General features: G+C 52.6%; 1 protein-coding gene across 4 annotated transcripts in view; it reads right to left on the reverse strand.

Moving 5' to 3' along the window:
- Positions 1-10,345: 10,345 nt before the first annotated feature.
- FBLN1 (fibulin 1) overlaps positions 10,346-12,974 on the reverse strand; it is a 58,024-nt gene continuing 55,395 nt past the window's right edge. For all 4 annotated transcript variants that reach the window (XM_064142829.1, XM_064142828.1, XM_064142832.1 and 1 more), the window contains one exon: positions 10,346-11,901. In XM_064142829.1, the coding sequence (XP_063998899.1) occupies positions 11,762-11,901 (140 nt within the window). In that variant the 3' untranslated portion in view covers positions 10,346-11,761. The remainder of the gene's footprint in view (positions 11,902-12,974) is intronic.

Here is a 12,974-nt window from a genome sequence, read left to right on the forward strand (position 1 = left end):
GCAGCTCCACCTTTTGGGAGCTGAGGATCAAAGAGTTTGCTTGAGTTAATTGCTGCTTTCCTAGAGGAGGACTCCCCTTGTATCTGTAGCTGACATTGATTTTAAAGGGGATGCAGTACCCAGGAGGAGGGAATGCCAGCTCGCACTGGTGGGCTGAAGGTAGTAGAAACGTGCAGAAAGCAGCCTAGATGCCATGAATGTCCAAAACACCTGGACCTGGGCTACCTCACAAGTCTACCTTGCTGGAAAAAACAGAGGTATGTTGGAGTCTGCCAAAGGGGCTGATCCAGAGGCCACTGGGACTTGAAAGAAGCCTGTGGTAAGCTTTAAGATGCTTCCTGAAAGGATGTTGTGGTGGGGCTGCTGCTGGCCTCATCTCACAGGTAAAGAGCTATAGAAAAAGAGGGAGTGGCCTCCAGCTGTGACTGCGTGGGTTTAGCCTGGGCATTAGGAAGATTTATAACCCAGCAAGAGTGGTCAGGCACTGGAATGGGCTGCTCAGGGAGGTGGCTGAGTCACCACCCCTGGATGTGTTAGAGGTCGTTTGGCTGTGGTGCTTGGGGACACGGTATAAGGGTGAACTCGGCAGAGTAGGGATGCAATTTGACTGGATGATCCTGGGGGTCTTTTCCAACTGGAATGTTTCTGTGAGTCTGTGAAGATATTGCTGCAGCCAAGAATGACCTTCAAGAGAGAAGAATCCCCCGAGGGAAAAAAAACTATCCTCACTTCTTGTTGGTTCCAGAAAGTGAAGGGATGAATGGGAAAAAATTGATCACTTAGAGCTCAACACCATAAAATCACTTTTACCTCTTCTCCCTCTGCAGCCATGGGTTAAATTGCTTCCGTGGCTCTCAGACACGGGTTTGCCTTTCGCCACTCCGCATGTTCTCAGCCTCTCCCCAGGCTCAGCATCCGTTTCAGAGCACCAAACGCGTGCGAGCACAGGAGCGGCGTGGGGCACAACTGCGCGCTGGGTTTGCAGCGCCGGCAGGCTGCGCCCCCGCGGAGCTGCTGCGCCCCCGCGGAGCTGCTGCGCCCCCGCGGAGCTGCTGCGCCCCCGCGGAGCTGCTGCGCCCCCGCGGAGCTGCTGCGCCCCCGCGGAGCTGCTGCGCCCCCGCGGAGCTGCACTCAGCCGCTTGCCAAGCCAGGGGGCTGTGCTGCCTGCGCCTCAGCCCCTCTGGAGGCGCGGAGGGCAGGCTGCCGTTCTTCTCCGCTGCCAGACCGAGCGCGGCCCCGCTCAGGCTCTTTCGGAGGCTCTGCGTCTCCCCCCTGCGCCTCGGTGGGTCACGTTTCAGCTGCAGCGCTCTGCCCGCGCCGGCTCCTGCCCCGCCACAATCTGCCCTTTGTTCAGCCCTGCTGCCTCATTTCTCTCTGCTAGCCTTTAATCCCTGTCAGGGCTTCACCTCTGCAGCGATGGGGTCGCAGCTCACGGTGACTGGGAAAGGAACTCCCGATGATTGCTGCTGACAGAGAGCTGATAACGCCGGCTGGGGCAGCAATAAATTCTCAGTCTCTAAATGAAGACTAATCTTCGAGACAGAGATCACCTCTTTCACTGGCTTTTTTTCAGGCCTCATTCACAAATATTTTCCCATGCTCAAGCTGCTTGACCTTTGGAGCATTCATTGCACCTATGTTATTGTGTGGAGCTGTTTTGCAGGGAGCAGAGTAAGCACCCATCTGTCAGTGAGAGGCAGGTGAAATTAGGAAGTAGCTCGGTGATGTTAGCCCCAGTGGGAAGGCAGCACTTGGAGCTCTCTGCAGCCTCTGCAACCCTAAGTGCAAAAATGCTGTCTGCTGCTGAGCATTTTCATCTCCTTAAATGACTGTGGTTGTCAGGACCAGGTGGGGGGGAAGGTTTGTTGTTGTTGTTGTTGTATTCTTTTTCCCTTTCAGAACACAAGTACAGAGAATCAGAACCATTAAGGTTGGAAAAGACCTCAGAGACCATCAAGTGCAATTGTTAGAGAATCACAGGATGGTAGGGGTTAGAAGGGACGTCTGCAAACCATTAACAGAACAAGGGGACACTGCCTCAAGCTGTGCCAGGGCAGGTCTAGGCTGGATGTGAGGAGGAAGTTCCTGGCAGAGAGAGTGATTGGCATTGGAATGGGCTGCCCAGGGAGGTGGTGGAGTCACCGTCCCTGGAGGTGTTGAAGCAAAGCCTGGCTGGGGCACTTAGTGCCATGGTCTGGGTGAGCTTGCAGGTCTCTTCCAATGTGGTTGGTTCTATGATCTTTGTGTCCAACTGCCCTGCCAGAGCAGGACCATAGAATCTATTGCAGGTTGCACGGGAAGGCATCCAGGTGGATCTTGAAAGTCTCTAGAGAAGGAGCATCCACAGCCTCCTTGGGGAGCCTGTTCCAGTGCTCTGTGACCCTTAGAGTAAAGAAATTCTTCCTTATGTTGAGGTGGAACTTCCTGAGCTGTAGTTTCCATCCATTTCTCCTTGTCCTATCCCAGGGCACAGGTGAGCAGAGGCTCTGTCCCTTCCTGCCTGACCCCCAGCCCTCAGATATTTACAGACATTGATTATATGTCCTCTCAGCCTTCTCCTCTCCAGACTAAAAACCTCCAGGGCTCTCAGCCTCTCCTCATAAGGCAGTGCTCCAGTCCTGACTGCCAACCTAACACCACCATGCCCAGTAAGCCATCTCTCAAGGATGTCTATGCACCCTTGTTTAAAGACCTCCAGACTCTATAGCTTCCCTAAGCAGAGAGATAAATGAGATGATCAAGTTGATTGGCCAGGGCTGGGTGCTAGGTTGGACTGGATGAGCTTGGAGGTCTCTTCCAACCTGACTGATTCTATGATCGAGAGAGGTTTGCATAGTTGAACTCATTTTGCTGGTGAGTGATTCAGTGAAGACTCAGAGCAATGCAAATGCTTCCCTTACAATATCATCAGTGCTGTCTTTGGCTCAGCTCCCCATTTCAAGTGTGGCCACTGAACTGGGCCTTCTCCACTGCAGACCCCATTGTGTGCATGCTCCTTGCACCTTCTGCCGTGGCACAGCTCCATGCCAGCAGTGAGCAGCAGGAAGGACCATTGGCTGAACAGAGAGAACTTGGCTGGAGATTCAGTAGTTCAAATCATTGACAATCCTGTAACAAACCTGTGCACATTTCCCCCTCTCTGTTTCTCCTGCTGTCCCCACAACAGATGTTCCCTTGGCTTGCTGCAGTCTGCTCTGTTCCTTAGTGTTTTATCTACCTAACAGAGCCTCAGCACTCCCCAGTTCAGTTTATTTGTGCTCTGATTCACCCCTGGACAGCTGTATCCCAGGCTGAGTTCTCCAAGAAGTGAGGAACTGGTGGGTGAAAGCTTCAGCTCGCTCTCTGCCCGTCCAGTCTGGCTATTGTTTGTCTCTGCATCAAGCTATGCTCACTGCTTTGATCACAATAAGCCTGGACTTTGGCCCAAATTATAGCTCAACTTTACAAATTGGCTGCTCCTCAACTAACAAAGTGGGCATTTTACTCCCCTTGCTGCTGGCAGTAATCAAACTCCCCGCTTCTGTGCACAGCTGGAAGCGTTTTAGCCAGGCAAGCCCTCTGCAATCCACTAGGATTCTTTTCTTCCTTGCACAGTGTTGGGCTGCCCAGTGCTGAAAATCCACTGCTGCCTGACCATAATTGTCTCTGAGTACAGGCTGCAGGGGAGCTCCTGAGGGGAACCCTTCAGGTCCCTGAACACAGATGTGCAGCACCACAGTACATGATCAGACTGGACATGAGGAGGAAGTTGTTGAGCAGGAGAGTGGTGAGAGGCTGGAATGGGTTGCCCAGGGAGGTGGTTGAGGCCCCATGGCTGGAGGTGTTTGAGGCCAGGCTGGCTGAAGCTGTGTGCAGCCTGCTCTAGGGTAGGGTGTCCCTGGGCATGGCAATGGGGTTGGCACTGGCTGCTCCTTGGGGTCCCTTCCAGCCCTGGCTGATTCTGTGATTCTATGGGTCTAAATTTACATATCATCAGGCTTGATCCAGGCAAACGTACAGCATTGCAGTAACCAGAACAGATGCTCCATCCTCCAGAGAGGTTGTGGAGTTTCCTTCTCTAGAGACTGTCAAAACCTACCTGGATGTATTCCTGGGCAACTTATTCTGGGAGCCCCTGCTTTAGCAGAGGGAGTTGGCCTAGGTGATCCCCAGAGGTCTCTCCCAACCCCTGCTATTCTGTTACAACAAAAACCTCAGCAAAGACAAAGCACTGTTGGTGCTGCTGAAACACATGCCCAGCCCATCCAGAGGGGCTGGGTATATCTTACTGCAAAGAACACTAAGCAGCTCAGGGCATAGAAAACCCTTTTAAGAAAGAAAATTGGGGGTGTCAGGCACAGAGCTACTATTCTGCAGTGCCATTTTAATCCAGTTACACAGCTGGAACTAAGCTATTAAAGTCACCACAAACCTTTCTCCAGCTCATTATTCCAATTGCAGAATATAATCACTTAAGCTGCAGTAACCACAGAGTGATTGTCACAGCCCCTGCTGCTGCAGCTAGATAGGACACCTTTAATCTTCCTCAAGCAACACAGCTGAAGATAGGCTCTTGGAACAGAGCAGCTTGACTGCCATACCACAATGACCTGGCAACCTTGAGACTGAAAATTGCCTTGGGTTCAGGATATTTTACAGAAGTAAATGCCCTTTCCTGAGTCCCAGAGTGTAGCTTGGCAGAGCAGCTCAGAGGGCTCTGCTCCAGGCCCCTCCCCAGCCTTGCTGCCCTGCTCCAAACACCTTCCAGCACCTCAACATCTCTCTGCAATGGAGGAGCCCAGAACTGGACACAGCACTCCAGGGGTGGCCTGAGCAGTGCTGAGCACAGGGGCACAAGAACCTCCCTTGTCCTGCTGCCCACACTGCTCCTGAGCCAGCCCAGGATGCCACTGGCTCTGCTGCCCACCTGGGCACTGCTGCCTCAGCTTCAGCTCCTCTCTGTCAGCACCTCCAGGGCACTCTTTACCTGGCTGCTCTCAGACACTCTGTCCCCAGCCTGTGGTGCTGCTTGGGGCTGTTGTGGCCATTGGCTCTGCTGCCCACCTGGGCACACTGCTGGCTCATGTTATTCCACCACGTCGCAGACCCAGGGCTGCAGCTACCTGAGTGCTCCTTATCCGAGAGCAAATGAAGTTTCTTCTAGCATTTATTAACTGCAGAAGAGGGCAGTGCCTGTGTGCAGCACCAGAGTGGCTTACAGGCGATTCCAACAGCAGGGTAGGTACAGAACAGCTGTAGAGGGCAGGGACAAGGATAACTTCTGTGTGCAATCAGAGTAGCAAAGGGAATTAAATAAGCAGAAGATAATTACCAGGTTGTGTTTAGCCTGTAAAGCTGCTTTTATGAAGTCCTCCATCAAAAAATCTGTCTTAAACTCTGTTAACATACTGCAAATAACTACATGCTTGGATTGCCTTGGGCCAGGAGGATGCTCAGAGGCTGCAGCAGCTCTGCTGTGAGCACAGACTGAAAGAGTTGGGGCTGGAAAAGAGGAGGCTCCCAGGGTACCTTCTTGTGACCTTCCAGGATCTGAAGTAGGCTACAAAAAAGCTGGGGAGGGACTTTTGAGGCTGTCAGCGAGTAGCAGGCCTGGGGGGAATGGAGCAAAGCTGGAGGTGGGGAGAGTGAGGCTGGAGGTGAGGAGGAAGTTGTTGAGCAGGAGAGTGGTGAGAGGCTGGAATGGGTTGCCCAGGGAGGTGGTTGAGGCCCCATGGCTGGAGGTGTTTGAGGCCAGGCTGGCTGAGGCTGTGTGCAGCCTGCTCTAGGGTAGGGTGTCCCTGGGCATGGCAGGGGGTTGGCACTGCCTGCTCCTTGTGCTCCCTTCCAACCCTGACTGATACTGTGATTTCCTTTAATCTGGTACCTGTGGGACATAAACCCATGTGTGTGGCACCTGCAGTTTGAAGCTGATCTGCTCAGCCTGTCTGTATCTGACAGTCCCCAGCACAGCAGTGGAGATGAGTCCTGGTTAGCTGGGTCATAGCTGCGGTTTAGGTCTGCTTGTTGTTATGAGCTCTTCTCCCAGAAGGAGCACTGCACTCTCTGCATTTACCTCCACGGCTGGGAGCAGCAGTGAAGGGAAGGAGGTGTTTATAACTCCCTCTGCTCCTGTCCAATCACGACTGCAGCCTCCCTCCCAGCCTGGGGACCTGCCAGCAGGCAGGTTGGGTTTGTTTCTTTCAGGTTCCTGGGGCGTTATTTTTTTACCGAAGGCCTCAAATTCCAGTGAAATGGAGCAGAACAGGGCGGCTCAGAGGCTTGCATTGGTGCTCACACTGCTTCCATGGAGGGACCCAGAGCCAGTCCAACTCACCAGCCTCTCTAGGAGGATGCATGTGCTAGGTGGAGGCTAGCTGGGATATTTTAGGGAGAGAAATTGGGTGATGGGCTGTGAAAAGGAACCAATGGTGACATCTGCTGCACTCTTAGGCTTGCTGAGATGGATAAAAGCTAACACAGATAACAGTCACCATGGCTCTCTGTTGCAGCTGCTGTCTGGACTTCTCTCCCTACCCTGCTGTCTGTGTAACTAATCCTTCTGCTTCCTAACCCCCCCCTTACTGATCCTCCAAACTCACCTTGCACTTAAGGCAAACTCTGGGATAAGGGAGAGGGGTGGCAGGGTGGTTGGGAGCCCCTCATGGGGACTCTGGTTGCTGTCAGGGCTGTTGTGTTTCTGTATTACCTTTAACTTGTCTGTTTCTGTCTATAGCTGTAAATGTTGTAGCTCTCTGCTTGTGTCTTGTGCTAAGCTGTGAATATAAAGCTTCATTCCTTAGCTTGCAGCTGGCTGAGTCTAGTCTGGGTGATTTTAAAGGAGGTGGGGGTGGGCAGGTAACTCCCAAACCATCACAATTCAGTTACAGACCTCTCTAGAAAGTCAATGTGTTCCCTGGGCAGCCCATTCCAATGCCAATCACTCTCTCTGCCAACAACTTCCTCCTAACATCCAGCCTAGACCTGCCCTGGCACAGCTTCAGCCTGGGTCCCCTTCTTCTGTCGCTGGCTGCCTGGCAGCAGAGCCCAACCCCACCTGGCTACAGCCTCCCTGCAGGCAGCAATGAGCTCTGCCCTGAGCCTCCTCTGCTGCAGGCTGCACACCCCCAGCTCCCTCTCCTCTCAGTCACCAGCTCAGTACATACAAACATAGAGCAATTTTTCCACTTTGGGAGGAAAAACAAAACAAAACAAAGCATTCTCTTCTAATGCCTAAATCCTAGAGAGCTGGCCACAGTGCAGGCAGCATCCAGTGCTTTCTGGTCAGCCTGAGTCAAACACATATTGGTAACTCCCAAACCCAAAGTGCAGTTGCAGAGCTGTGATGGTATCCATTACAGCAGGGCTTTTTATCACTCTTACCACCTCTGCCCAAAAGGTTTGCAGTATTAGGCCAATTCAGCAGCATGCAATTTCACTTACCCCACATCCAGAGCCCGGGGGGTCCCTCTGGTGAGAGCTGAGGTCACTGCTAGGGCAGGCTCAGAGAAAGTTGCTCTTCCTTTCGCCAAGAGCAGCCTGAGCAGAGAAAGCCAAAAGCGTTTCTCTTTCACCAGCTGTCCCCCATCATCACTGCATGATGTACACCACTGCTCACTCAGGTGAGAGCAATCAGCTAAGAGCTAATCATCTTCTCCTTGGGGTCGGTCTGCAAATGGCCCTCTGTGAGAATTGCTAGGGCAAGGCACTTGCCACCCTTGGATGCAGCTGGTTTGACTTGATTTGGTTCCTTTTTCATTTAAATCGGGCAATGGAATCCAGTCCCTCAGAGTAATGCCAAAGCCAGAGCTAAACATGTGCCCTTAGGGGAGCTCAGATGCTGTGAGTGCTGTTAGCTCCCACCGTGCACCCCCGGGAGGCACCACACACAGGCCGGTGAATTCATAGCATCAGTCAGGGCTGGAAGGGACCCCAGGGAGCAGCCAGTGCCAACCCCCTGCCATGCCCAGGGACACCCTACCCTAGAGCAGGCTGCACACAGCCTCAGCCAGCCTGGCCTCAAACACCTCCCTGGGCAACCCAGTCCAGGGTCTCAATTGCTCCTCTCTCTGCAGAGCAGAGGAACTCCTGGTTCCTGTCTCCTTGCTCCCCGTGGCTGGGGGCTCAGTGGAAGCTATGAAGCTGGAGGAGCCACTAGCAGCTCTGTAATGAAGGTGGAAAGGGCTGGGTGGTGCAGCCAGTTAGCAGAACAGCACCAAGCCCCTCCTACCCTTAAGACCCACTTCTGGTCGTTCCCAAACGTTATCTCAGCATGAGCTGAGGCAAAGCTCAGTGCTGTACTCATACAGCTCCCAAGATGGGCATGGGTAGCTACATGGCACTGGCTGGACAGGAGGGCCCAGAGGCTGGTGGGCAATGGAGTTAAATCCAGCAGGTGGCTGGTCACTAGTGGTGCTCCTCAGGGATCTGGGTTGGGACCACTTCTTTTTATCATCTTTACTGATCACTGTGATTCAGGCACAGAGAGTGTCAGCAGTGAGCTTGCAGATGGTACCAAGTCAGGTAGCAGAGTTGATTCAAATGAGGGTAGAGAGGCTCTGCAAAGGGACTTGAATAGTCCTAGATCAATGTCCAGCATTAATGGGATGAGTTTCAAAAAGGCCAAGAGGTGGGCAGCAGAGCCAGTGGCATCCTGGGCTGGCTCAGGAGCAGTGTGGGCAGCAGGACAAGGGAGGTTCTTCTGCCCCTGTGCTCAGCACTGCTCAGGCCACCCCTGGAGTGCTGTGTCCAGTTCTGGGCTCCTCCATTGCAGAGATGTTGCAGTGCTGGAAGGTGTCCACAGGAGGGCGACAAAGCTGTGAGGGGCCTGGAGCAGAGCCCTGTGAGGAGAGGCTGAGGGAGCTGGGGGGGTGCAGCCTGCAGCAGAGGAGGCTCAGGGCAGAGCTCATTGCTGCCTGCAGCTGCCTGCAGGGAGGCTGTAGCCAGGTGGGGTTGGGCTCTGCTGCCAGGCAAGCAGCAACAGAAGAAGGGGACCCAGGCTGAAGCTGTGCCAGGGCAGGTCTAGGCTGGATGTGAGGAGGAAGTTGTTGTCAGAGAGAGTGATTGGCATTGGAATGGGCTGCCCAGGGAGGTGGTGGAGTGGCTGTGCCTGGAGGAGTTGAAGCCAAGCCTGGCTGAGGCACTGAGTGCCATGGTCTGGGTGCTTGGGCAGGGCTGGGTGCTAGGTTGGGCTGGGTGAGCTTGGAGGGCTCTGCCAACCTGCTGGATTCTATGATTCATGCCAAGGGATTTTTGTCTTCCTGCACTCATCAAGCCTCCAGTAAGACAGTGTCAGGTCATTTAGCATGAGAGGAAATGCCCTCAAGTTGTGCCAGTGGAGGGAGACCAAGACCCATGCAGAGGATTCCCTTGAGTCAGGCTGTGTTTGTGAGGATGTGGCATCATAAAATCGTCATTTAAGGACCAGGACTGCTGCAGGCAGAGAAGCTTCCCTGCCACAGAGAACGGAACAGAGGCTCCTCCACGTACACAGTGAAGCTGCTGTGGTCTGTTGTTTGTAAGGACAATATTTGTTTGTTTCCAAAGACCACTCAGCTCAGCAGAAAGACTGCCTTGATACTCAGGGGCTTTTGTGCAAAAGGAAGGGGTAAAAGCCTGGTGCCATTGATGAGCCCTGAAAAGGCAGGCTGGTTTGAGTGGAGTGTACCTACACACAGATTTCATCTGCTAATGGGACATAGATCAGACAACTTCTCTGGTAAGCAGAAACTGTCTCATACTTCTGAGCAGTTCCCACCTGATTGAATCCAGCTCTGGAGCCCCTGGGACAAGAGGTATGTGGAGATGCTGGAGAGTGTCCAGAGCAGGGCCAGGAGGATGCTCAGAGGCTGCAGCAGCTCTGCTGTGAGCACAGCCTGAAAGAGTTGGGGCTGTGCAGGCTGCAGCAGAGGAGGCTCCCAGGGGACCTTCTTGTGGCCTTCCAGGATCTGAAGTGGGCTCCAAAAAAGCTGGGGAGGGACTTTTTAGGCTGTCAGAGAGTGCCAGGCCTGGGGGGAATGGAGCAAAGCTGGAGGTGGGGAGAGTGAAGCTGGAGGTGAGGAGGAAGTTGTTGAGCAGGAGAGTGGTGAGAGGCTGGAATGGGTTGCCCAGGGAGGTGGTTGAGGCCCCATGGCTGGAGGTGTTTGAGGCCAGGCTGGCTGAGGCTGTGTGCAGCCTGCTCTAGGGTAGGGTGTCCCTGGGCATGGCAGGGGGGTTGGAACTGGCTGCTCCTTGTGGTCCCTTCCAGACCTGACTGATTCTATGATTCTGTGACTTTATTTCCTCCTACCTTAAAGCAAGCACACAGAGCTGAACATGAAGCTGTTCATTTTCTGTTCTGCAATAAAGGGGGAAGAAAACCCAAACCAGAACACATTAAACGTTCATTTATTTGTGAGAGTTTCACTGTGTTCTTGCACATGCCTTGGTTTGGTGCACAGGAGTGTACAGCTCAACGTGCTCCTTCTGCTACCAGTTTTCAAATGGCAGGAGCTTTGCTCTACAGACAGGAGAGGTACAAGCCTTGAGTTCTCTCTGTGCTTCTGAGGACAGAGGAGATTGGAATTTAGCAGGATGCTTTATCCTTGTAACAGGTTGGTTTCAGTGAGAGGTATTTAATTACAATCAAACATAAACTTACAATCAAATAATAAGTACCAAAAAAAACCCAACAACCAAACCCAAGCCACCAAAAGCCAAGCCCCAAGTTCCTCTTTCATGATGTGCAGTAACTTGTTAGCCTCTTACCAGTCCTGATTCCTTTTGCACTTCCTCTGTTAGCTGTAGCTGAATGCTGCTTTGCAAATACCTAGGCTGAACCTTTCAGAAACGCTTAGGAACCCAGGTGCCTGCTCAGAGGTATCCACTGGGGCCCTGCAGGGAATGCTCAGCACCTTCTGACTGTCTGATGCCTACAGGGTGAGATTACTCAATGGTGACCAAATGCCTTCCATCCAAACATAGAGCCCCCAACGCAAGCAGGACATGGAACTGTTGCAGCCCATCCAGAGCAGGGTGACAAAGATGCTGAGAGGGCTGCAGCAGCTCTGCTATGAGGACAGGCTACAAGAGTTGGGGCTCTGCAGCCTGGAGAAGAGAAGGCTTGGAGGAGAGCTTGGAGTGGCCTTGCAGGATCTGAAGGGGGCTCCAGGAAGGCTGGAGAGGACTATTGACAAGGTCTTGTCATGACAGGATGAGGGGTAATGGGTTTGAACTGGCAGAGGGGAGCTTCAAACTAGATGTTAGGAAAGGGTTGTTTGCAGTGAGGGTGGTGAGACACTGGCACAGGTTGCCCAGGGAGGTGTTCAAGGCCAGGCTGGATGTCTTGAGTGACCTTTTCCAGTGGAAGGTGTCCCTGCCTATGGCACAGGGGGTTGGAACTGGCTGAGCTTTGAGGTCCTTTCCAACCTAAACCATTCTGTGATTCTGTATTCATCCCAATGAACTCTTGACAGGGCTTTTGTTCCACAGCCTCAGTCACTCTGGCTACCTGGCCAAGGAGCAATGGTTAAGATCTGCTTAAACATGGGGGAAAGATTTGAGTTCCACTTCTGCACACTACATATTTATACAGACAGCTACATGGGGCTCACTTTGCCTGCTCCATCCTGTGCCTAACCAAGGCAAGAGCTTTTATTTGCCTCCAACTCTAACCCACACATGAAAGAAACAAAACAAGAGAAAAGAACACTATTGGGTTTTACAAACAGATACATGGCATAATAGCTCGTGCTACTGTTTTTGGTGGGAGCTGCTTGCCTGGCACTGCAAATGCTCTCTGCCTCTCTCAGAACCAGTACTCCGAGACGAAGATGTGGACGTTGACGATGTTGCGATGCGACACCACTCCACCCATGACGTAGTTCATCTCCAGCTTCAGGATGGCATGGAAGGGTCCCACGATGGGCCTCACCTGTCGGACCACCCCTGTGCAGGGACAAACAGGTTGCTGAGGTTAACAGGACAGGCAGGTGGGTTTGGGTGGGCTACACTCATGGTTGTCTACAGCAACCTGAAGGGGCGTTGTGAAGAGGCTGCCGCTGGGAGCTGGAGACAGAACAAGGGGGAATGGCCTCAAGCTGAGGCTGAGCACCTTTAGATTGGATGTTAGGAAAAAGTTTTTCACAGAGAGAGTGGTCAGGGACTGGAGGTTAGGAGGAAGCTCTTGCCAGAGAGAGTGATTGACATTAGAATGGGCTGCCCAGGGAGGTGGTGGAGTGGCTGTGCCTGGAGGTGTTGAAGCCAAGCCTGGCTGGGGCACTTAGTGCCATGGTCTGGTTGATTGGGCAGGGCTGGGTGCTAGGTTGGGCTATCAAATCCTTTCTGAGACCACAGCTACACACTCTAGAGTTGGTAAATGAGGTGAGTCTGTCCATGCAAGTTCACTTTTCCAACAGTGTAAGACTTCAGCCAAGTTAGCATTCTGCAGACAGACACAAAGAGCAAGGGAAGAAAGAGAGGAACTTTCCTGTCTCCATTGAAAGAGGGCAAATGGCTGACAAGAAATGAACAAGATGCACACTGCTGCTGAATCCCATGTGCTAGGCAATCTCAGGCACCTGCCTTGTCTTGCCTACAGGCACATCTATGCAGGCAAGTCCTGTTCCCCACTTCAGTCTGATGTGTGCTGCTGTTCACACTCTCCAGTTCATGATCTGTGACCCAAACACAGACAGCCTAAACAAAACCTTCTCTGTCACAGGCCAAGTAGAACACTTTCCATTGGCTCACCTCTGTTTGGTTTTGCCTTTTTGTTAACTGAGCAGAGATGTTATTACACATCCCAAATCTCCTTGGGCATCTTCAAGGGTTGCTGACCTCCTTTCAGGAAGCAATGTTAAGACTTCTTTTTCTTGCACACTTTGCCCTAATTGTAAACAGGATCTGTGCCAGTCCTTCCCATCTGCTGATCTGTGTAAGCAAACAGCCTTGGCTTGAGAGGCAGTAAGCTTTTGGATGTCACAGTTGTTGCTGCAGTGACAGTCTGACCATAGCCTAGG

The sequence above is a fragment of the Pogoniulus pusillus genome, chromosome 4, assembly GCF_015220805.1.
Source record: "Pogoniulus pusillus isolate bPogPus1 chromosome 4, bPogPus1.pri, whole genome shotgun sequence".
Classification (NCBI taxonomy): Eukaryota; Metazoa; Chordata; class Aves; order Piciformes; family Lybiidae; genus Pogoniulus; species Pogoniulus pusillus.